General features: G+C 50.1%; 2 protein-coding genes and 1 long non-coding RNA gene across 13 annotated transcripts in view; 2 read left to right on the top strand and 1 right to left on the bottom strand.

Moving 5' to 3' along the window:
- Positions 1-1,334: 1,334 nt before the first annotated feature.
- Positions 1,335-10,188, bottom strand: SEC22B (SEC22 homolog B, vesicle trafficking protein). Of its 2 annotated transcripts, none has more exons than XM_025152808.3 (5): positions 10,049-10,188; positions 9,731-9,840; positions 4,961-5,130; positions 3,706-3,852; positions 1,335-3,328 (listed from the first exon to the last, which is right to left on the bottom strand). In XM_025152808.3, the coding sequence occupies exons 1-5, from the start codon at positions 10,121-10,123 to the stop codon at positions 3,174-3,176; spliced, it is 657 nt and encodes a 218-aa protein (XP_025008576.1). In that variant the 5' UTR covers positions 10,124-10,188; the 3' UTR covers positions 1,335-3,173. The 2 variants fall into 2 exon arrangements, with proteins under 2 accessions (XP_025008576.1, NP_001026437.1); NM_001031266.4 differs by having other exon boundaries at positions 4,961-5,121.
- LOC121113418 lies at positions 7,153-10,150 on the top strand. Its single transcript, XR_005861866.1, has 2 exons — positions 7,153-8,466; positions 9,412-10,150. It is a non-coding gene; the product is annotated as an uncharacterized LOC121113418 (long non-coding RNA).
- Positions 10,189-10,442: 254 nt separating the features above from the next.
- PACS2 (phosphofurin acidic cluster sorting protein 2) overlaps positions 10,443-23,970 on the top strand; it is a 67,698-nt gene continuing 54,170 nt past the window's right edge. For all 10 annotated transcript variants that reach the window (XM_025153191.3, XM_025153183.3, XM_025153182.3 and 7 more), the window contains exon 1: positions 10,443-10,619. In XM_025153191.3, the coding sequence (XP_025008959.1) occupies positions 10,492-10,619 (128 nt within the window). In that variant the 5' untranslated portion in view covers positions 10,443-10,491. The remainder of the gene's footprint in view (positions 10,620-23,970) is intronic.

Below are 23,970 nucleotides of genomic sequence, written 5' to 3'. Positions count from 1 at the left end.
AACAGGTTGCCCACAGAGGTTGTCAATGCCCTCTCCCTGGAAGCATTCCAGGCCAGGCTGGATGGGGCTGTGAGCAGCCTGCTCTATAGGGAGGCGTCCCTGCCTATAGCAGGGGGTTGGAACTCGATGGTCTTAACGGTCCCTTCCAACCCAAACCATTCAACGGTTCTGTGATCCAGGGAGGATTGCTCCCCGCAGTCAGCTGCCCCTGGCTGGCCTCCAAGCCTAGCTGTGGTAGCAGTGCCCTGCCATCTGAAGAGCTTTCATTTTCAGGCAGCAAAGACACATCCTCCTTTTCTAAAGGTCACTTCAGCAGCAAAGCAGCAGAGCAAACAACGAGGAGCAGGAGGCAGCCAGCCCACCGCAAGAAGCAGAGCCACAGTCTCTCTGAGGGAGATAGCACAAGGACTGGGTGCTGTGAGGACTGAACCCCAAGCCCTACCATCCTGGCCTTCACAGTGCAGGCTGTTACTTGGTGACCGGTGTCCTCAGGCATATGCGTGGGTCCCTGATGCAAGGATGCTGGCTCAACACTTGGTGCCACTGGGACATTCATTCATGGCAAAGCAGCTGCCAGAAACCACCTGGGGTCAAAGACCCCCATGACTCCAGAAAGAAAGATGCTGAATGTGCTCCCCCTCCTCCTCCCAAAAAAGGGGGGGGTTGCAAGTGTGAGGAGCTGGTTCAAAGCAGGGGGAAGCAGCTGGTACCCAAATAAACACAGAAACCAAAACCCTGCGGCACCCAAACCACTGCTCTCTCTGGGAGAGAGGTGATGATGCAGAGCATTGCTGTGGTCTGTGCCAGATGGCACCCGGTTTATATGCGACACTGACAGCAGCATGCAAGGAGACAGAGAACAGGATTTGCCACCCTCCCAGCACAGCCTTCTGCTGGATCAGGGTGGGCACAGCCCCACGCTATCCCTTCTACATTCCCCATCCTTTCCAGCACTTCATGGACACCCAGAGGCACCCAGACCTGAGCAGTGACAGCAGCAAGAGCACCCAAAACCAACAGCTTCTTTTGCTTAAAAAAGAAACCAACCAACCAACCAACCCACCCTCGGGCCCAGCAAAGCTGTAGGGCTTCAGAGAGGCTAGGGCAGTGCAACAGGATGGGGAGCCCTGAGGGAGAGTGGCAGGGCTCTGCACCGTGCCAGCACTGCCATCTACAGCTCTGGGCGTGCACTGGCACCGACCGCTCAGGCTGCATGCGGTGCTCTGCAGACAGCAGAGAGCTGTCGGTTAACTGTGGGGTCTTTACCCTCGTGACTCTAGGAGCAAAGAAAGCATCCTCTAGAATGACAGAGACATGAGTCACGCTGCCAAGGGGATTTTTCAGAAGCATTTATTTCACTGCTGACACTCGGGCTGCAGCAGGCAACTGCTTGCTGAGCAGTGTCACTCCCTCAAGTCACAACAATCCAGTTACGGTCAGTGTCAGCTCACCTTCCAGTACCCACATCACACACAGATGTACATCACCGGACAGTCACCCGTCAGTGACACCACCTTGTAAAGATTAAAAATGGTAATAACAAAGCAACCTACGAAGTAACACTTGGAGACATCATGCAGAAACCAGGTAATTCTAGAGTATGAGACGGATCAGATTCACTTGGTTGACTGACAGTGCTAACTGCTTCCCTGCCAGTCCCACGTGGCACCAGGCTGGGCAGAACAGCAGCTCCCTGAATCCCTACCCAGAGGCAGAAAACATTTCCAGGTCCCACTTTGTATTTCCCGAACTACATAAGAACACGTGCTTGTAAAAGTCACTTGGGGAGCCCTGAAACTTCTTTCTGTGACACTGCCTGCTTCCTGCCACATTACAGAGACAAACACTTGAGTGCAGAAAAGAGTGGGAAGGCCTGAGCTTCAGGGTTTTGTGGTTTGGGGTTGTTTGTTTTTTTAATTAAAAAAGCTGAGGGATGAAACAGCACTCCTAAGCAGAGGTGGAATAAAAGTAAAATCACATTACGATGAGACTATATAGATTGGCCCATGAGAAAGAAGCAGCTATGCAGCATTGCCCACAATGAGTGCTTCTTCACCTACAATTTCAGCTTCCCAAATGAGGTAGGGAGAGGGTGGGTGCAGGAGAAAAAGAAGGTGGCATTTCCAAAGGATTCCACTGTCTTTAAGTTACCCTCCTGAATCCTTCACGTAAAGGCAAAGTGTTTTAAGGAAACACCCCCTTTTCTTCATAACAACATTCAGAGTTCTGCTTTTATTTTTTGGTTGTTTTCATTGAGGGAGGAAGAAAACAAGCATCCCAGAGGTGAAATGCTAGCAGTTAACACACTTTGGAAAGAAAGTAGAGTATTGAGGAAGGAAATAACGTAGTTTATCTGCAGAGAGAAGGGAAAATAGACATAATGCTGACATAGTTTGCACTGCGCCCGCTCCAACAGCACTTGAGTTACACACCCTGTTTTTATTCACATGGAAACATACTGTCACACACAGCTGCCAGGAGAGGAAAAGTAGACACATACCAACCTGTAGTTTAGTTCTGTAGGGATCAGTAATATAGAAGCCTTTCATTGCCTCTCCTAGTACTAGACAGAATGTATTTAAGGCATAATTTACCATCCTTTTGTTCCTAAAGCAACTGAAACAAGCCAAGATGTCAGACACAGAAAACTCAACAACAGCTGACAGAGGTGAAAGCTATCACAATATGTACAGAGCAGTATTTTGCCTTCAAACAGGGGAGTCTGATCTTTAAAAAACAAAATATTAACAAAAAACCTGCAGATCCAGATCCTAAAAAAAAAAAAAACCCAACCATTGCCAACACAAGGAATGTTCATTAGAGTCCAGTTCCCACTAGAGCTACTCAAGAGGAGGACGTAAGATGTGATGATGCTAACCTGCACTGATTGGCTGTTCCCAAAGCTCACTGCTTGGAGAGGTGCAGAACTGCAGGAGGTCAGCCTCGACAGTACCCTAGTGCAAACTGCCTCAGGGGAAAAGCCTGTAGTCAACAAGCCTTTACACTTAGGATTCACTAAGAGGTGTAGAACTCAGGCATCACCTAACATTTTCAGGACACTTGTATAAAGGTGATGGTCCTGCGTGGATTCTAATGCACATCCCCAGTGAACAGTGTCCTGCACACACACACACCTGCCAGGCTACCAGCTTTCCCTCTTCAGTGTAACCAGGTCACAGCCACCAGAATCTCACATAGACGATCAACATGATAAAAAACACAGCTACAGCCGCGAGTTTGGCGTAAGTGGAACGCATGTTCAGGTACTTTGCATCCTGACGGTACTTCTTGGACAAACTGGACAAGTTGTTGGCCTTGGAATCCAGAGCTGTTGGAGGGAAAGGGCAGAGAAGTTAATCAAGATTAACCCAACCAGGTATCACCCGGATGTCACGTGAACTGAATAAGTTTCTCTGGAGCAGCTAAAAGCACAGCAGTATTGCGTGACAGCACACCTTGTGCCTGCCTGCACTGCTCTAGTGCTTGTTCTGCTAGGATGAGGGCCACCCAACGTGGTGAGACACTCAGAAGCAGCACCAGTATCCATCAGGTGCTTCAGGATGCAACTGATAGAAATGATGCACCCACTGAGTCTGTTGCTTTTCTTAGGAGACCTTGGAATTAGGAAGACTTTCCATCTGATATACTCTACCCATGCTGCTGACTGAGGGTAAGCATACACCGAACAGCAGCCACCACCTGTACCTGAAAGTGCCTCTCCTCGCTGTAAGACTTCCTCAATGTTGGCCACCATAATCCTCTGCACATCCTGCAGCTCTGTGTTGATGGAACCCAGGTTCCTCCTCGCCCGGCTGTCGATGTAGAGCTTCTTGGTTTTCTGGATGTAGGTGTCTGGAACAAGAGAGAGCCGTCAAGAGGGATACTTATCACCCTACAGTGCTTGCTTTGCCAAGCAAAAGGAACTGAACTGTCTCTGCTTCAGCCTACGCCTTCTTCAGCTGAAGCACCCACCACTGTTTGAAGACTTTCCAGTAAACAGTCTGATAGATATCAGCAGTGCTCTGTTAAAATGCTCCAGCGTTTCTGGTTAGTTGTGTTCACTGAAACATATCCTCAAATCGACACAAAAGGGCATAAGATCAGAAACATTCTGCTTGAAGTTAATATATGTTGCACTACAAATGAAAGCTATTACACAAAAAAAGTACAACACAGAGTGACCCTTGCTTCTGCCCTCCCACCTCAAAAGCTAATTATTCGATTTGAAAATAACCATATGTTAAGAACCAGTGCCAAGCATTAATGTGGCTGCAGGGAGAGGCTGCAGACATGGGTTACAAGCTTTAGGCTTCTTGCCCTGACGCTCCAGGCCAGCACAGAAGGGCAAAAAGCAAGGCATGAAAGCTGAGAGGCTTTGCTGCTGGATGTGCACTGCCCCCGGGAGAATAACATTCTTCCAGGCTTCCAGTCCTGGTTCTGTGCCCACACAATGGGCACACCAGTAGAGAGCAGACCACCAGGAGAACAAAAAGACCTCAATTCAGAGTTGTTCTTCCCTCCTCAGCACACTGCTGGACACTGGTGAGCTCACGATTTGCATCCCACTCGCTCTCATTCAGGGTGCTGTATCAAAAACACCTTACTACGCCTTATTAGATCTACACCACCTCCTTCAGATGCAGTGTGGAGAAAACACTCACTGAACACAGAGCAGCCTGGCTGCCAAAGGAGTGGGAGAAGTGCTGAGACAGCCAGCAGACTGCAAGCAAACATTCACTGGAAACAGGCCCAAGAACTGAAAGCAAGAAATGTGAGCTAAAGGATACTTACGATTTTCTTACCATGTCTCTATTCATAAATACTCAGTGCTAAAAGCACCCATTTTAATAGCACCAAAAAGAGACTGAACTGTCAATTCCATAGGCCAAGCTGGGGAGCATCTTGTGGCTGCAGCCCCTACAATAAGCTTGCTAACTAGCCTTGCAGAGAGGGACCTCACCGAATTCAATGAAGGAATAGGGCCTGGAAACCGTCGGCACCTTCTTGCCATGCTGCTCATCAAATTCTGATTGCAAGTCTTCCAGATATGCAAAGGCCAGTTTCTTCGGGAACGCAGCTTCGCACAGGACCAGGTAACACACCCCTTTCTCAATGATGTAGCTAGAAGAACATAAAATAGAGAATCAATCCAGCACTTTTGTACCCATCCTATTAGACGCTATCCATTATACCTTTCTTCCTCCATGTAAACAGCTTTCAGCTGAGAACCTAGCTGCCTTTGTAAAACCCCACTGTCACTGACTACAACACTTTCAAAGTTGAACCTGGGAGCAATGATTCATTTTAGCCTGGATAAAATGCAACCCCAATAATGAGAACAGGACAAATGTACTTCCAGTTTGCTATGTCAGCCTTGAGTATAAACCTTCTGCAAAGTAGTGGCTATTTTTTCTTCACCTAAAATACATTTTCTTGCAGCCTTAGACCCTGTACCAGCTCAGATGGCCCTGAACTTTCACTTCACTGGAACCGCATTTGGGCTGTGAGTATTACCAGCTAAACAAAAATACCAGCAACAAATGCTATAATTTTGGGAGTGAAATGAGAGGACAGCTTGCCTCCTTCCCTCCTACCACTCATGCCTTCCGCAGCCAGAAGATGAGAAGCATAAGAAAGTTTGCCAGTAGAAAGCTGGGAAGGTGGAAAGCGCAGTCTAAGGGTAACATGGCACAGCCAAGCACCTGAGGCCCACAAATGGGAAGGCACGCACAGGAATTTGGTCTCAGTGTTCTAAAGCTCTGATGAGGCACCCAGTGACTGCTGGCTCCCACGTTCTATTTTGGAAGGCTGGGTGCTGCCTTCCCCCCCAACACTCACCTATTGCTTTCAATGTGCTGACCTCAAAACAGAGCTGAATAAAAATACTGGTGCCAGATGGGCTCTGGTGACTTCCTCATCCTGTTTGCAATGGATAAGTTAGACTTTGCTACCACTTTTTGGGTAGTGATGTTAGGAATCCCCACATAGGTGCTGAAACAGGAGCTACTGTTGCTCTTTAACTCTGGTTTGCTCATTCTGCAGCTGAACACACAGAGGTGTTCTCTTCCTCCCACCTCATTCCCTACTGCAGCTAATTCTCATTGTTCACAGAGGTTTAGTGCTGAGCTTGTTTCACTGTGGACACCAGTGTCTGTGAGCAGAAATAAGGAGGGGACTTCCATTACAATTCAGCTAAGAAGCCTACAGCAATAAAGGATAAGAAAGAATGAGACTTCAGGTTATTTATTTTACTTAGGTTTCACTACAGCTGCCTGCTGTTGCACTTTCCCTTCGTTTTCCTCCTCATTGGGCCACTACAAAAATAAAGGCAACAGTAATTCTACCAAAACCAAGCTAGTGGGGGTGGCAGATAGCTCTGGATACACTTTCAAATATTTCTATTACTCGGGATGAATTCCACTTCTACATTGATGTTACCTTCCTTTGACTTTGTGTATAATAATGCCATTATGTAGCAGTCTAGTTAACCCATAGATTAACAGTGTATTAGAGAACTGACCTACTCAGAGGGGCACTGCAGTTATTAAGTTAATAAGCTTAAAAATCTCAATAGCTGCATCCAGCATATAATACAGCTTCCTCCCACAACCTGCTGTTCTTACAGACACTCAACAAGGTCTAGACCCTCTGATTTAACCATCCTCAACTCGTTTCTGAGCTGAGTATCCTTTTCTGCTGCCTCTGTGGTCTGTGTGCAGATCCTGCCAGACTGCAAGGAACAGCTGATCCACCCCAAGCAGAAGAAATTTCAGCCGCTACAGTCCAGCCATGTTTTCATGACCTTTCTATGTCCCTCAGCTTGGACTGCATTAGTCTGTAGGATTAGTCCTATGGTATGCCTTGCCTCCGTACCTTCTTCACCCTCAAGAGACCTTCTTGGCAGCTCAGGATTGCTCTAACTTATCACTCAGAGCTCGATTTAGCCACTGTCGTGAACAAAAAAAGTTTCTGAAGGCTTTTGAAAGAAGCAAGGTTCTTGTCAGACAGGACAGTATTTCCTGAGAGCCACAGCAAAGATGAGAGCAAATGAAGGAACAGGCCCAGCCAGTAAAGCTGAGGTCTGTTCTGGCCAGATGGTCCTGCCTGAAGTTCTTCACCTGCATTTTCCACTTGCTTTTCCCAATATGACATCAAATGTAAAGTTCATCTGTCAGCACCACAGCAAGCAACCACACCTTCTTCTGGCCTGGATTCACACCATTCTGCAGCCTCAGTCCAAGATCAGAACAGAGTTTCAGCACAGCTGGATTCCACTCTTCCACACTTATGCACACCTCTCAATTTTTGCACAGCACCTGATTGTACTGTATGCCCAGCAGTGCACACACATCAGGAGCAGGCATTGGAGTTTGTCACTTCTAACTCCTGTACTCTAGACTGCTGCATGCTGAGGGGAGCTAGCAGGTTTCTTGATTTATTTGGGATGAGTTTGAGAGAGAAAAGCTTTATCCTTCTAACTGGTATCAGCAGTAAAGGCCAAGGGTTGTTTTCAACATAACAGGTAAGAGCCACTTAAGCCACTGACGAGCCAAAGGTCAACTCACAACTGACAGCACAGCAAAGTATGGAGGTGGTTCTGTTCCTGCACAACCATCATTGCAAGTGCTGTAGCTGGAGGGGTGGCACAGCTTTTAGAGCTGTTCTAAATATTCCATCTGATGACAATCACTCCAGCAGTCTTAGTTTGAGCTTCAGATTTCATCAAGGGGAGAACCTTCTTTGAACTGATCAAGCTAAAAACGTTCACAGTCTTCTCAGCAAGCTCAGCCACATTGTCTCTCACATCACAAAAAGTTCTGCCCTGGCTTATGCTGCCCTCAGCAGTCAGAGTTCTGATTTGGCAGAAAACAAGATGTGCTGTGTTAACTAACAGCATTGTTTAAAATAGTACTGATGACCATCTTTGACTCCCCTGTTTCCTCCCCTTCCTATACTGCTATCAGAGGAGAATTTTGGATCTGGAAGCACTCTTCATTTCACAGAGGTCCTGCTTTGATATCCTATGATAAGAGCAGCAATGTGAGACTGCTTTGTGGTAGCAGCTGTCAGCAGCCTGTGGAATGTGCCTAGAGACTGAATACAGTAGGATAAATACTTCTACCCCTGCTTATTAGCCAGCCACATAACCTGAGTGCTTCTTTGAGACATCCATCAAAACATGAGCTTGCCCAAATCCCCCTGGCTTCAGTTTCCTGGGCACCACAACTGAAGCAGTCTTCCCAGACATTGCTCTGCTTGCATCATGGAAGCAACACGATGAAGGAGTTTATCAGGATCTCTGAAGACTCTTTCCCAAGGCTTCACAGTCACAGATACACCTATGCAGTGCCATTGGAACATCTAGAAACAAAGTCTTTGAACTCTAGAAAATTTTAACTTCTGGAAAGAAGATTCAGAACAGCACTCTCCTGCTAACTCTGGAACACTGCCCAAGCCCTGTAAGAGGTAAGAGCAGCCAGACTGCTTGAATCACTGACACTGTAACTCTGTAACAAAGACAACCAGAAACCAAGAGGGGAAAAAAAGACAAATCTCACAGCAATTGATTGTATGTAAGCAGCTTTTGCTGGAGACAGCCCTCCCCAAAAAACCTCTTGTTTTTGTCTATTCGTATAGCTGAATCCCTCAACATTTACAAAAAGGGTAGTGCAAAAGGGCCCTTGCTACAGGAACAGAGACCTCAAACCAACCCTGCCCCTCCTTCCTTCTTACCCAGCCATTAACACCTACCTGGTCACCAGCATCTGGGGACCAAGAGCAACCCCACTGCTAGCAGCACAACAAAGCTTTGCACATCACTGTTTTGGCAATACCACATGGCACCCAGTCTCACAGAGATTTGCTTCTCTAACATAAATATTTCTGCTGGTAACATAATCCTGATTTTTGACAATAACTTGACTCAGTTCTGCAGCAATTATTCTGCTAAGTTGTTACATTTCACATAAAGAAGCATTTCCTCTTTCCTGCCTTTCGTAGGCTATGAATTCTCCCACCTATTACTTTCTTTCCAGGTCCCCCTGCTGCTGGTTAAGCAGTAGCAGTGCCCAACCCACATTCTCTGTAGGCTTTCATTATTCAAGTTCACTTAACAGTGTGCAGAAAAGCCAAGAGAGATCATAAGCTAAGTTTGCAAATGCTTAAGCAGATTAATTAAATGCAGCAACACATTTATTGATAAGATCAAACCTACCAGATGTGAAAAAAAATGCTTGTCAGCTATTAGAGAGAGTAAATATGTCAGAGACAGACTATATGCTTAAGCATATGGATGAATAATAGAGTACATTCTCATGGGACACAGGGAAAAGAGAACCTTGTGCAGAAGAGGTTCACAATGGAACTGCTAACCTGTTTCTACCAATGACATCTGTTTTTTTTAAATGACAGCATATAGAGAACCCAAAGGAGACAAAAAGAGATATTAGAGGGTACAAATCAACAGAGAAAACTTAAAAGGAACAGAATCTACACTGTCTTCAGTAAAGGTACGGCTAAGAAGCCAGCCGAAATGCGAGAAGGTAGAACTGTGATGAAACACCTCACCATGCTCTCCCTTAGCACATCTATTACCCCACCAGCAGTTGGCAGCTGCACAGTTCACCCTCCCTAGGGCAGCCCAGTTTCTCAAGAGGACCCAGAAGCACCTCCCTTTGACCCCCAAAGACAGTAGGATGTTAACCCTGCCACTGTACCCACGGCCACTTACTGGAAAGCCATGGCTCCTGCCTCCAGAGTGCACCTCGTAGGGGACTGCTCGTTCAGCTTGCGGAACAGCTGCTTCGCCTGGCTCTGGTACTGCTGGAGGTCGCGGCCGGACTGTGGGGAGAGGACAGGCTGTCGGCTGCTACCGTTACCCTGCAAACACCCCCCACCCGCGTCCCAACGGCTCGAGAAAGGGCTGGTCGCGGGGGACGGCGGGGCCTAGTCACAGCCTGAAGGAAAGCAGCGAGACTGGTTGGACCGGGCCTAGCTGAACCGGACCGGACCGGGCTGGGCCTGTCCACGCCAAGATCCCCCGCCCCACCTGCTCATCCTCCTGCATGGAGGCAGCGAGCGGCAGTCCGTCCGCCACGCGGGCGATCATGGTAAGCAGCACCATCTTCGCCTCCGCTCACTGCCCCACCGCCACCTCCTCCTCCTTCCTTAAGCACTACTGAGCTGGCCGGAAACTGCCACTGCAACATCCGGTCCACCACCAGCGGCTGCTCGGCTACTTCCGGCCGCGCCACAGGAAGCCGCCCCTCTAGCAGCGCGGCCTTCATCAGGGGAGCTGTGGGCGGTGCCCGGATAAACCGCGCCCCCTATGAGCGCACCCGTCCCATTTAGTCACGCCCATCGCCATTACCAGGCACTCCCCTATTCTCTAGCCCTGCCCACCTTCACGTGACCACACCCCCCCGCCGGGGCGGGGCGGCGGCACAGCCAGCGGCGGCGGCGGCCCGGTGGGCGCACGCCAGGCCGGCAGCTATGGCGGCGGCGGCGGAGCGGGGCCGCCTCAGCTTCCCGGGCGGTGCCGGGGCCTTGGGGCGGCCCGTGCCTATGAACCTCTTCGCCACCTGGGAAATCGACGGTTCCAGCCCCAGCTGCGTGCCCAGGTAACGGCTACAGCCATACGCCCACCTCGCCCCTTCCCCTCGGCGGGCAGCCGGCGGGGCCTGGCGGCCGGGCGGTACCCCGCGGGTCGGAGGCCCCTGCCCGGCATCCCCCTCGGCCCCGCTTTCCCTTAGCCTCGGCCCCTCCGCCCCGCTTTGGGGGTCGCTCCGTCTCGCAGCCCCCCGTTGCTGTGGCGACGCGGCGCCCCCCGCCATTTTGGAGCGCGCTGCCCCTCGGGGCCGTCCGGTTGGCGGGGGCTCAGCGCCGGGCGGACCCCTTCCCAGCCTGCGAGCGGGCGCACGCTTAGGGCTGGGGCGTGCCGGAGATCCCAGCGCCTCTCTGCTTTGATTTTAACGTCTTTTACTTCTTGGGGGCGCGGCGAGAGTGAGCGAGCGGGGAACGGAGTCATCAGGCTGAGCTCGCAGGTGTGCGGAGCTCTGCGGATACCCCGGACCCTCCATCTCTTGTGCCACGGGGCAGTTGGACCCGAGTCCGTCCATCTCGTCTGCCTGTGGGCACAGTCGCCGTGTTGCAGGCAGGCAGCTGTCCGCTGGGGCTGTTCCGCGCTCCGAGCTCGGATAGTGCAGACAAGGTGATAGGAGCAGAAAAGCCGAGTTCTGCAGCTGCGGATGGCTTGGGTGAGGACAGCCCGACTGTGCTGGCAGCGTGAGGTGTGTCATGCAGCAACTTTCTCTGCTCAGCTGTCCTGCTCTGCAGCGGGAGGTTTCCGAAGGGCACTGCCACCGGGAGGGCACGTACCTCTTTCCAATGAGTCCCTGCGTTGCCACATGGAATGAAGTAGAGGAACAGTTGGGGCACTTCTGCATTTTGTGCTGGGTCCCATTGCCGTTTGCACGACCCTGGTGCTGTGCAGAGGGCACGCAGCCCTCTTGCAATGCTGCTTTGAACACTGTTCTCTCCTTTGCACCCATGGCTCCAGGAAAGCAGAAGGGTTTCCATCTCACCCAACTCTTAGTGGCAGCTTTTACAATTAGAAAACACAAATGCCCGTTGCTGTCAAGGACTTTTAGTTCTGCATTATCATTTATGCTGATACTTGCAGATATGAAAACTAGCCCACGACATAGGTTGCTTGTTTGCAGATCTGTGGATGACCAGGAACTGCAGTGTAAGGATGCTGGCCGTGCTTGGATGCGTGGTAGAACATGGAGGCTCAGGGTGGCACCTGAGGCAGGCAGGTGGCTGAGGTCTGGGTGGTATGAGGGGCAGCATGGGTACCGGTGCGTAAGGGACAGAGCTGGGGCTCAAGGGGGAAGCACTGAAGGCACTGCAGCAAGCTGTGAAGCAGGAGCTGGTGGAAGTGCTTGGGTTGCATGCTCTGGATCTGCGATGGGAGGACTGGGGCACCTGTGTTCCATCTGGGAACACAGCTTTTGTGTGAGAGGTCCCAAGTGGGTGGGTCCCTCTGGCTTCAACCCTGATGTTGCCATTGCCTTTGCCAGCTGCTGCTGCCAGCCCATCCTGCCCAGCTGGTTGTGAGCTCCGTACAGGCTGGGCTGTACGAGTGCTGTGTCAGGGATGCAACGTGCAGTGGGACCGCAACTGCCACTGTGACTGCCAAGTGTGCTGTTGCTCTGAAATGAAGTCAGAAGCACCGAGGCTGCAGCCCCACAGCAGTTTTGGCCTGATGGCAGGGGAGGAGTGTGCTGTGCTGCTTGTGCTAGGCAAACAGCAAGGTCTGTAGCAGCAGCTGGAGTGCTGAACCAACATTCTGCTGTTTTTCACCATTAAACATTGTGTCCTGTGGTGCTACTTCAGGTCCATGCTTCGTGTTTCATTATGGGCTTTGCATGAATCACTGTGGTGGAGAAGGCAGGAATTTGAAAACCTTAAGTTATATTTCAAGCTCATAGTATGTGGCACAAAGGCATTTAAGATGTTTTTGCGTTAAAATGAGAGATATTGAGATGAAAACTGTTCTGTGGGGGAAATGGTATTAAAGTATATTAAAGATACTTGTTGTCCTAGTAGATATCTTCTGGGACATGAAAAGAGGATGTGGAGGAGAGTGGGTCAAGTAATGTGGAACTGCCATGGTCTCTTCTGACGTTTCCACCCGTGACAAGTTCCCCTTCGGGTTTCTGTTGGCAGGACAGCCTTTGTAGCTCAAAAGAGATTGGAGTTGGGCAGAGGATTCACGACAGAGGAGTGTTTGGAGAGAGAGAGCGTTGTTTTCTTCCCCCCTTGTGGAAATAAATCTGACCCCATTTCTCAACCCGTTCTCCCCCAGTGAGCTGGGCAGCAGGAGGGCCAGCTGGAAGCGTTGCAGGCTGTGCAGTGGGCAGCTGGCATTGCTCAGGTGTGCCCTGCGCTCCCCAGGCAATGGCTGCAAGCTGTGCTGCAGGAGGAAGACCTCCAAGCACTGCTCTTCATTGGCTAGCCTTGTTGGCAGATGGGCTGAGAGACCTCTTGGCCTGGAGAGGCTCAGTGAGGTCTGGAAGGCTGCCTTGGTGCCTCTGTAGTTTCCCTTTCTGAGCAGGCTGTATCTGAACTTAAGGAAGAGTAACAGTGAAGACTCACAGTGCTGTTCTGCAGCACTGTGTTTTGAGTGAAACACAAATGTAGGTGGTGCGCTGTGCTTGTACTGGGCTCTCTTTCTCTCCTGCCATTTGCAGCAATGGTTTCTGACATCTTTCTTAAGTACATATAGCTCCTGGGCTTGTTGACAGGACTGCTTCAGAAATGCAAGTTCTTTCTGTTATTCATCCCAGCAATGTAACTCAAGCTGTCTCATTTGGATGTAAGTGCTATGTTCTAGAATGGAGAGATGCCTACCTTATTCTCCCATTTCTTACTTCTGTACGTTGAAACATTTTCCTTCCTGGAAGGTTACATTGCACAAAGTTTCCTCGATACCCGAAAAAACAAGAGTGATGTTCAGCTGAGAAAATCCAACCTCATTGCTCAGTTTCCTCACACATAGAATTAGTCAGTGTTATTGTGTTCTGCTTTTCTTTTTCCTTTTTGTTCCCAAATGTTGTTGATGGAGCTGTGGGTGTGAATGGCTGAGCCACTACTGGGAGCTGTTTGAGGAAGAGACAGATATGGGGGAGGTCTCTGTTGGCAGGGGCTCTGCTGGAACAAGAGGCAGTAAAGCTCAGTGCTCGCCCTGGGATGGGGTTTGTTAGAAGCTGCTGCCTTAACTGCCACGTGGTTAGAAATGTTCAGGTTTGAGGTATGGAGTGTAGTGATGCTAAGCTATGCGTGGAGCAGCAGCGACCTGATGTCTCTTGGAGATATGAAGGAAACCTGTGGAACATACATGGAAAGAGATTGTGTTGTTTGGGCACTGCCCGAGTTTCACATGCTGCCTTGCCTCTGTGGGTGAACAAACATGAGAGAATCTGTGTGCTGCACTGGAACAGGAGTCTGCCTTTGCAGAGACATCAGTGCTCCGTGCTGCGGGATGGCCTCAAAGCACGTGGACATCCCCAGGCAATGGAAACTGCTCGCAGTGAGGCTGTGGGTTCACAGCACTTGAGCAGATCCAAACAGTTCCCTCATGCCCCAGGCTCTGTGCTGCTCTTGCAGTGCCAGCTCCATCTCCCACTGCTCTGTTCTGCAATCAGCTGCAGTGGGTGGGTGAGTTGCCGGGGCTGGCAGAGGAGTCTTGGAGCACAGCAAGGTGTGTGAGCAGAACGATGCAGTCAGGGTCGCTGGGGCATGGAGCAGTCCCACGACCTGTGTGGTGGCACCCTGACGTGGTGCCCAGTCCTTCCTCAGCTGAGCACTGAGATGGCAGTGATCTGTGGGAAGCCCCTGGCTGACTGCTCTCTGCGGGTGCCCTCAGAAGGGAGAACAACGCCTTTGGGTTCAAAAGATGCTTCCCACTGCTGGAAATGGGAGCTTTGCTTGGCCAGCGAGTCCCTGCTTTCTAGCCTGGCTCAAGCAGTGGCAACAACAGGCTGTGCACAACATGCTACTGTAATAATTGTGGCTGCGTGATGCTACGTAAATGAGCAAGTAAAACTGCTGATTAATTCAGGTAGGAAGAGGCATTGTTTTAAGCATATCAACCTTGCGATCCATTGGTTCGCTGACATTTAGAAAGAACTCTTGTTTGTTAGGGATGCTGCTGGCACGGTCCTTGGGAGCTGACTGCAGATTCTTGGTACATTTGGAACCAGGAACATGTCCAATTACTCAGATGACTAGGTACGTCTCAGAAGTGCTTGTTTGGAGGCTTTGTTTTGATTTGGTTTGAGTAGCACTGAATGCCTAACATTTTACCACTGGAGGCAATTGAATACAGATGAGCATGAGGTAGGCTTGAAAAAATTGCTAGCTAAGGCAATGTTAAGCATTTGAGATGCTTGAGGAAAAGCATCCAAAACTGAGCGATGGAGGTGAAGTGTGTGGCTAAAGCACAGTGGCCAAAGCCCTTACTCTTGGTGCCGGTAGGTCCTGCTTCCCCTCTGCTTTGGGTTTAGCCATCGTGGAAGAGGAGAAGCCCAAAATGACATTACTTTGAGCAAGCTGAAGTGTTCCCTTTGTGCTCCCAGTGTGATCAGGACAGCCAGAGAGCAGCAGAGCTGCTGGAACGGTGCCTCTCATCAGCCCTGAGTTGGTTGCTGTGGCAAGCGTGTGGCTGTATCAAATTAGCTATGAAATGATTTGCATAATAGATTAATCAACCGGCAACAAAACATCCCTCTTTTCTGCCAAAGAAAAGAAAAGCATCACCAGAGCTGTTACAAGAGGCCATTATGTTCCTTGCAACCCTTAATCTTTCTTTTCCCAAGAGCACTCCGTGTTTTGGCCTCACGCAGGAAGCTGGCCTGCACACTGCCTTTGTTTGCGTCACCCCTTGGCAGCTTTCTCTAATTCTTTTGGGCCAAATTTTGCCACCGTTCTGGTGACCTTCTAGGGAGGGTATTTCCTATGGAATTGGTGGCTGGCTGCCAAAAAGCTCCGCATTGCCAGGTCCTCCGTTAGCCTTCACCTTTCCATTGCCTTACTAAGGAGAGAGAAATTCCTCCAGGCTGCTTGCGTCCTCCAGAACTGCTCCATTTCCATGGGAAGTTGGGGAGTGGGGCCTCCGGAGAGCATGCAACTATGAGCAGGCAGGAGCTGATAGCTGGGTTTTACTTTGTTTCCCCCTCCTGTAAGCCAGCAGTACTGTATGGTCATCCTGTGGCTCCAGGCACGATGTCTGTGTTCAGCCTTGCTTGGTCACAGAATGCCACCCCTCAAACAGTGCTGTGGGAGCTGGAGTCCAAACGGATCCCAGTGTGCAGATGATAAGAGGCTTAAATGCCTAATTGAATGTGATAGCGTGAAGCTTCTCTCGTGGTGAGGTTTAATTGGATTATAGTACTGCACAGTGATGTGGTGGCTTGCAGGGCATGCAGCCAGCTTCACAAGGAGAGAGTGGTTCCTCGCTAATCACTCATTTGTTTAAAACAATGAATTGCCTGGAGAGCTCTCTGATGGGCACGCAGGACCCAGCAGCCCTGGAGAGAGGATTCTTCAGTAGGTGGACACCTACTGCACGTGCAGACCCTCTGACTGCATCAGTGCAGCTGTAACAGAGGGACTGCAAAGTTGCCTTGTGAATCTGAGTTGGATGAAAGGAGGAGATGAATACTCTGTGAGCTTGGATAAGCAGGTGTGCATGCTGCCTGCTTGCCTGCTGCAGCCTGGAAGCCTTTAGAACCTCCTTTAGAAGCACTTGAGCCTTTTCTGGTCAGCTTTGTGTGGCTGTGATGCTTGTCCCAAGCTGTGCATCCCTTCTGGGGTAGCTCATTTGTTCTCCCATCGTGTAGCTGCCACTCTGTGGACTGGTCTTGCTTCGTGTTCAGCTCCAGTGCTTGGGGGGCAGCTGCTGGAGGCTGAGCTTCTCTTGGAAGCTGCTGGCTGAACTGCACAGTGGTTGTAGGACGTTTTAGTGCTGAAAGCAGAGTGTTTGGTTTACTGCTATTTCAAATCTGCATAGCTGCTCAGATCTTAGTTCAGAAGGGTTGTCAAGAAAAATAGCATTTGTTCTCCTGTAAGCAGGCAGATTAGCATACAAATTCAGCTTTGATGTGGCAGTGTGTTCCTCATCCACAGCCTCTGTGCTGTTTTGGAAAGCTGTTTGGCTTTCAGTCTGCTGGGAAATGCCCCCAGGGACAGCTTGTGCCATTTGGGCAGGGGACAGCAGTAGGACACTGAGAGCTTTCCATCAGCTCACCCTGCTTCCTGCAGCAGCCCTGCGGTAGGGCAGATGAGTGTGATCACTTGGTGGGACTTAGGAGGTGACTTAGGGTCACCTCTATCTGTGCTCTCAGATGTGCAGGACCCCTTCAAGCTCCGTCTAAAGATACGTGGAGAGGTGGAGGCTTGAAGGTGTGTGGCTGCGGAGGAGATTGGGGATTCAAGTGTGTGCCTATGTGCAGGGTGAAGGGAAGAATGTTTGCACCGCTCAGCCAAATAGTTGCTTCTGCTGTTAAAATTCTTCCGTACGAATGATACTGTTTCCTTGAGATCCTTTTCCATGAGATCCCTTTGCTCTGTTAAGTGTGACAGCTCGAGAATCTTTCCCTGCTCTTCTTTTTTGTTGACAAAGCTGCCGTAGCGTGAGGGCTGGGAGGTTCTCCCGGCTGCTGGGAAGTAAATGTGGTGAGCAGGAGAGAGATTTGAGATTTCTGCAGGGAAACACATGGAGGGCTGCAAATGGAGATGTAGGATAACCACAGAGTCTGTTCTGTGGTTCTGGCCTGTGTTCTCAGGGGTTTCTTTCAATGCAGGGCTCCCATTAATGGCTACAGAGCGTAGCAGTTTGCACATACGCCTGTCTGCTATGTATTTCCCGACAGGCACGAGGCCAGATCTCGATATAGAGCACAGAAAAAGCCCCACCGAGAGATTCTTAGGAAGCCTTATCTATATATAGTCTATATAAGTCTGTATCCCCTTTCTGCTGAGAGGACAATCTCTGCCTGGGGAGCACGGTTAGTGCAGATCCACCCAGCTTCTGTGAACCAGCAGAGAGATAGCCGTGCAGTGTCACACCTACTGTGCCCTGTGCAAGCCATCCTCGTGTGCCTGGCTCCTGCACCCTCTGCTGAGAGCCCCAGCTGCACGGCCTGCTGCTGTGACCGTGATGTTGTGACAAACTGGTGACATGCTGCTGTGGCCAGCGAGCCTCAGAGCACGCAGCAGCCCTGGGTGTGAGGGAACAGCTGCAAATGCTGGGGCACGTTGCTTGTGCCGTGCCTGCGCCTTCGGAACACATGGGTCCTCTGGGTGCTCCACAGTGAGATCAGAGCTTGGCAGTGCCTTGTTGTGGAACGGCTCTTGTGGGGGTTGTGCCAGTGCAATTCCCTGTTGTGCAGCTGCTTGCCAGGCTGTACCATGAGAGGAGGCTGCTTCTGGATTGAAAACACGCTTGCAGTGCTCAGCCCATCTGCTTCAGCCTCACACAACTGAAAAAGAAAGGCTTGCAGGTGGTGTAGGTGAGAAGTGGGAGCGTGCGGTGAGGTGTACAGGTGTGCCATTTGTGCAGCAGTGTGGTCTCATCAGTGTGTGTGGGGGTGCAGTTCCACAGTTAGGATAGGATGTTCCCTATACCGTGCAGCCATTCCAGCCGGCACACCGGCAGGTTTTGAGACCCTCTTGGCAGCTTCTGAGGGACAGCTGAAGAGCAGCACAGCCTCCTTCCTGCTGTAAAAAGTTTGCTGCCCGTGAAGCTTCTTTACACCATTTCCTGGAGCCACAGGGGTGAGACTGAGGTTGTACCAGCTGGAAATGCCACGAGGTTCTGTTGGAGGCATGGCTCCATGAGTTTGGATGCATTTGGGTCTGCAATTGTATCATTCCTTCTCAAAAGAAGAGCTCTGTTTTTGCACTGGAGAGGTGCTCCACCTCTCCTAAGCCCATCGAAGTTGCAGGGCTGTTGGAGGACGTCTCCTCACGGGCTTTACAAATATAGCAGGAGCGTTTGAGGTCGCTCAGTCTTGAGTTTCTTCAGGGAGAGCACGCTTCAGCCGGAGGCCGTGCCAGCGCTTCAGTTTGACTGCCTCTGGGGGGGCTGATCTGAAAATGGGTGTCTGTGGCACAGCTCTAATCTCATGACGGTCCTGCACGCTTTTCCAGCTCATCAGATCCATGTGCAGTCTTAATTTCGCCTCGTCACGTGTGCCCTGATTTCACTGCAGCCTCAGCTGGGTGAACCTGCTGGTTCGTAATGGGGACAGGGATGCTGCCATTCCCAGCACGGCGATCGCAGCCTGTATCGGGGCTCCCTGCCCTCTTCCTGCCCCACCTGTGCAGCGGGTTGGTGTGTGTACAAGGCACAGAGCATCCACCAGTGCTCTGCCTGCTGCAGCAAAGCTCCAGAAGCCCTGTAGCAGAAGAGCTCTTTCCCAGCAGGGCACGGAGCTGTGTGTGCTGGAAGCACGCCGTGGTCTGGCTGCCATCAGGGCTGCACAGTGGGGCTGGGCTGGTGTTCCCCTCTATGGGGCTCTGCCCCTCTGTCTCGCATGGAGGGAAGAGGGATTTGCGATCCAGGCTGCCAGCGAGGAGATTGTCAGCCAGGCACTTCCGAACTTGAATAATTGACAGTGTAACCAGAGCCACTGGAGATTGTTTGGGAGGTAACTGAATCTTCCACACCGATTCTTATGCAAATTCAGACATGTGCTCCTGGATTCTAATGGGACACGTACAAATGCAGCTCGCATTGTTCAGAGCTCAGCATCCTTGCACTGGGTCTGTCATTGCTAATGACTTTATAGCAAGAGCGTGACTTGCAGAGCTGCACCTGTAACAGTTTCTCAGTGGTCTTCCTACCTATGCAAACCAAGTTTCACCGTACATTTTATGTGAGTGACCTGTGGGTGTTCTGGCAAACGGTTCGTTCAGTGCTGAAGCTTTCCTTTGTCTCAGCAGTCTGCTTTAGTAGTCCAATGAAGTCACACATCTCAGTGCTGTTTGCTTTGCTGATACCTGTGGCTCGCTGAAGGGAACTTAAATGCTATCGAGTTCTGCCCCAAATGAGAATAAAAGTATAAACACAATTAATCTTTAAGCTTTACCCAGCAAATCTATCATTGAGCTGATGAGCACATTTAATAAGGATTATTTTGGGTTCCTGGGGCAGATTGGTGTCCTGGCATAGCTTCAACATCAGGCTTGTTTTTTCTCATAGATGTGCCACGTGGTATTGGAATACTTGCTCAAAAGCACATGACCTTAATGTCTTTACAATATAAACAGCCTAGAGATGTTTCCTGCTTATGTACAAAATACCCAGCCAGTGACTGTGTTCCGTGCTCCTACCAGAAACGAGGGTAGTTTTACAATAAGCAAACATTCATGTCTCAACTTTTTTTTTTTTCCCCATCTGGCATTACTTAGATTGATATTTTCATCTTCATGACCTCTTGGGGGTGGAGAGAAATGACGAACACAGAAAATGTGGCTGAAAAAGACCTTATTAAGTCCTCGTCTGTGACTTCGTCCATAGGCTGGAGTGGCCCCACCGAGCTGCATCCCATAGCTGTTCCCCCTGTGCTGTGGTCTGTGTTACTGGGTAGGTTTTATAGAGGTTTGAGAGTTTTGGTTGTGCCAGGAGTTGCTGGTCCTGTGTGTAGTCCTTCCCAGTGTGAATCTTCGCTGTGCCTCAGCAGAGTAAGTACAGCAGGAAGTGCTTCCTTCTGAAAAGAATGCTGTTGTTAAAGCATCATTTATCACCAATCTCTAGTACATCTGCCCTGTTCTCCTCCCCAGACCCTTTCTATGCTCCCATCCTCATGCTGACTTACAGTCCACGGTCTCTGCCCTGAGTTTCTAGGGGCTGTCTTGCAGCCATCCTCTGTAGTCTCTTCCTCTTGGATGGGCAGTTTTTGCTGTCAAAAAGGATTATTCCAAAAATGTCCCCTTTTGCGAAAATATATCTGCCTCCTTTCTAGCTTTCAGAAAGATGATAGGCTTCTTTCCCTATCGAGTTGCACCCACTGCCTTAAAATGAAGGATTTGCAAGGAAAGCTGAGAACTGCAAGAACTGGATCATATATATTTCATGTTGCCAGTGGCTCGCTAGGGGCTGAACTCCCTTTTATTTGCTCTTCTGCCTCTTCCCTAAGCTGTTCCTGAGAGCGTGCCAGAATTTAAGGTGCTCCGATTTCTTTCAGGCTGGCAGACTCTGTATCCTCTTTCTGCCAGGAATCTGCCTTATTTTGCTTCAGTGAGATGAACGCTCAAGCAGGCTTTGTCCTTGCCTCACAAATAGACTTTGAGCACCTCCAGACACTCGGATAAGTTCCGTCTGCTCATGCTTGGCCCCGCTGAGCCAGTTGCCTGCAGATACCAAGGCGGATCAGAGGATATTTTCCTCCCAACATGTGTCCTTTGGCAGCCTGGGTGAAAATCTGCTCCCTGAGGCAAAACTACAGTGGTTTTTACCTTTGGCCCACGGAGATGTGCTTGAGGGTGAGAAGCCTGGGAAGTGCTTAGTTCAAGCAAGTAAGTACAGCTGTGTCAGGAGAGAGCTTTTGGAGGTGGATTTTCTCAGTTTGAAGTTTGATCAGTAAGCTGGTGTTTTTCTGACATGGAACGGGTAGGTCCTGCGGTTGTCCTTAAGAAAAACCCATGATAACTCTGGTGTTGATTCAGTTGTTTCCTTGTTCCAGGACCATAAGCTAAACGCACAGCAGCCTGGCGGTGCGGGGAGGCTGTTTGTTCCGCCCACACCTGCAGCCCAAGGCCATCCCTCTGGTCCTGGCACCTTGCTCTTTGCAGCATAGGTGAAGCCATGTGCTTGGTGCCCACTGCTCGGCTCTTTTTAGTGCCCTGCACAGATGCTGATAGCACAGAGTTTTGAAGATGCTTCTGCTTTATGTGGGTTTGGATGCTTGGGTCTGCTTAGCAGCATTGCCTTCCTGTAGATCAGAGTAGCCTAGTTCTCCCAGTGTTTCTGCAGGTGTGTGGTGCCAGCATTTAGGAGGATCTGCGGATGCCAACACCTGCTGCATCCAGGTGCAACAGGCTATGGTCCAGAGAGGGGCTGTGAGCATGTTTGCCCTCACCTGTGCCCCAGGCACATGCTGTCTCCTGTGTTCCTGTGGGCTGACTTCTCTCCTGGCCTCTCAGCGTTGCCACAGGCCCTTGCTGTGGTTTCAGGCTGCGAAGGGATTGCGCAGTGCTTGGCTTCCCAGCAGAGCCAGCGTGTGCTTTCCTGGAGGGTGGCTCACTGTAAAACCATCCGGGTGAATGCTGGTAAAGTCAGACAGCTCTTCAGAGGGCTTCTGGCAAGCAGAGAAAAGGTGCCTGCTTATCCTGTGTGCTTTTAAGCAGGGAGTAAATGACTGCTCAGCCAGTAAAGCAAGTGACTGTGCAGGAGTCCTGCTTTGCTTAGCTGTGAGTAGCAGTGTGCAGGGCACTGAGCGTGTGTTTGTACGAGTCTGCCACTCTCTTTTCTCAGAGCAAGCTCTTGATTTAGGGCAACCATAGGGTGATTTCAGCGTGCTTTTCTCTGCTTCCACTGGGTTGTCATATTTCTCTCTGGTGGTGGCCAGATTTGCTGATGGTTCACATTTGAGCTGGGAAAAATGCCCCTTGTTGGAGTTCTGGTATGTCTGTATACAGTCAAAAATGTTGAGTGGGTTGGGAATAGCTTCCAGCAAAGCTGTATCGCTTCCTTGGAGCTCTTTTGTTTGATAGGAATTCCTTTCTTTTTCTCTCCCCCTTCCCGTCCCCCTGACAGCCCACCTCCTTTCTACAAGGACACACTGAGGTATAATTCACAATCATCCGACTGAAGTGAAATATGCACAGCTGCAAACATTGTTTAATGACGCTTCATTGTGATGGCATCTCTCAGAACTGCTCCTGTTCCAGGCCGAGCAATCAGAGTGTGGTAGCAGAGGGGATTTCATTGAAAATGCTTGGCTTGGATTTTTATGAAGCTCTGAGAATGTTTTGACTACTTGTGAGTTTTGAGTCCATCCCGTCTCCCCCAGTGCATGTCTCCTGAGCAGGACGGCAGTAAACTCAGGCTCTGTCTCTAGCTTTTAAAACACCTGCAGTGCTGTAGCAAATCCACACTGGCTCTCTGGCAGCCCAGAGTCCTTGCCAGAGCCCCCCCAAACCCTTTTCTTGTTCTGATAGGCAAATATGATTTCTTAGAGACGTGGATTTGATTACCTTAGCACTAGCTGTCGTGCCTAACCCTGCTCTGGGGGACTTCTTGCAAACCGTATGCAGAATCTTTAGCTGGGAGGCATCATTCCACTATTTGTAAGACGTGGAAAGGTAGCAGTAGGCCTTCCCGTTGTGGCTGCAGTGTAAGTACACAGGCTCCAGAAGGAAAGAGCATGAGGGATAGTACATTTTTATTGCCTTGTAACAGATAAGCGCAGAGAAGCTGATTTAATGTTTTACTGGTACCTCAACAGAGAACTTTTTGCATTATCCTTTTAAATCTCAGCTCAATATGCCAGATGGGGAACGCGTAACAGCTCTGGGAAGTGTGGTGTTAGTAGGCCATTTTCCTGCTTGTCTATTGGAGGCTATTGGTGGAAGTCTCAGCAGTCGGAAACATATAATGTACAAAAATACATGTCCTGTGTGACTAGCCATAGCTCCCAGTGCAAAGTTTGATGTGTGTGGTAAAAATCAGAAGTTGAGTGCAAACCTCTGAGCCAAGGAATTATGAAAATAAGGATACATCCCATCCTGATGGTTGAAATAATGCCGTGGCACCTGACAGCTGGTCCCTGTCCTATCCCTGCTGATGGCTCTGAATGTTTGCTGTGACAGAAGCAATCTTGTTCAGCTTTCAGGATGCTCCTCACCTCATCCACAGGCAGGAGAAATGAAGCTGGTACCCATTCTTTGCTCTTAGCATCCCAGGCACAACCTTAACTGGCTGCATAAGGTAAAGGTGTGAGAAGAGAACTCTTTCAGGGTGCTGAGGCTGGTCTGGCTCTGGGCCTTGGGCTCAGTCCCATGGGGTGCTCCTGCTCACAGATGGAGTGGCTCTATTGTAATGCTGGCCAGGCTCTGAGTTCAGCTCCCCAGCAGTGAGCCTTACTGCCTGCTGAGAGAGGGCTGCTCGCATCCACCTCATTGCCCTCCACATGCCCATGCCATGCATGGTTCTGCAGGGCAGGCCAGCGTCCCTCCCAGCGTGCTGTGTTCCTCACTCACACACATCGCTCCGGTGCTTTAATAAGTATTTTGACAAATGGAATGAGCAAACTCATTCGGTTTGCTTTGCCGGCCTCTTAATGCTCTCAGGAATGAAATATCACCAGCAGTGATGCTGAAGAAATGTGGTCTCTAAATAATATGGAATCTCTGCTTGTTGATTCAACTTCCGACAGCTGCTGAAGAGCATCAGAATATGAA

Source organism: Gallus gallus, chromosome 8, assembly GCF_016699485.2.
Source record: "Gallus gallus isolate bGalGal1 chromosome 8, bGalGal1.mat.broiler.GRCg7b, whole genome shotgun sequence".
NCBI lineage: Eukaryota > Metazoa > Chordata > Aves > Galliformes > Phasianidae > Gallus > Gallus gallus.
The sequence above is the reverse complement of the archived record's forward strand: the minus strand, read 5'-3'. Positions and strand labels throughout refer to the sequence as shown.

Bases quoted from the DNA above. Each gene is read 5' to 3' on its own strand.
- SEC22B (XM_025152808.3), bottom strand. From the start codon at position 10,123: ATGGTGCTGCTTACCATGATCGCCCGCGTGGCGGACGGACTGCCGCTC. The intron at 3,853-4,960 runs GTGAGGTCCCTC...CTCTTGTTCCAG, and splicing joins CTATTCCTTCATTGAATTCG to ACACCTACATCCAGAAAACC. The intron at 3,329-3,705 runs GTACAGGTGGTG...TCCCTCCAACAG, and splicing joins GCGAGGAGAGGCACTTTCAG to CTCTGGATTCCAAGGCCAAC.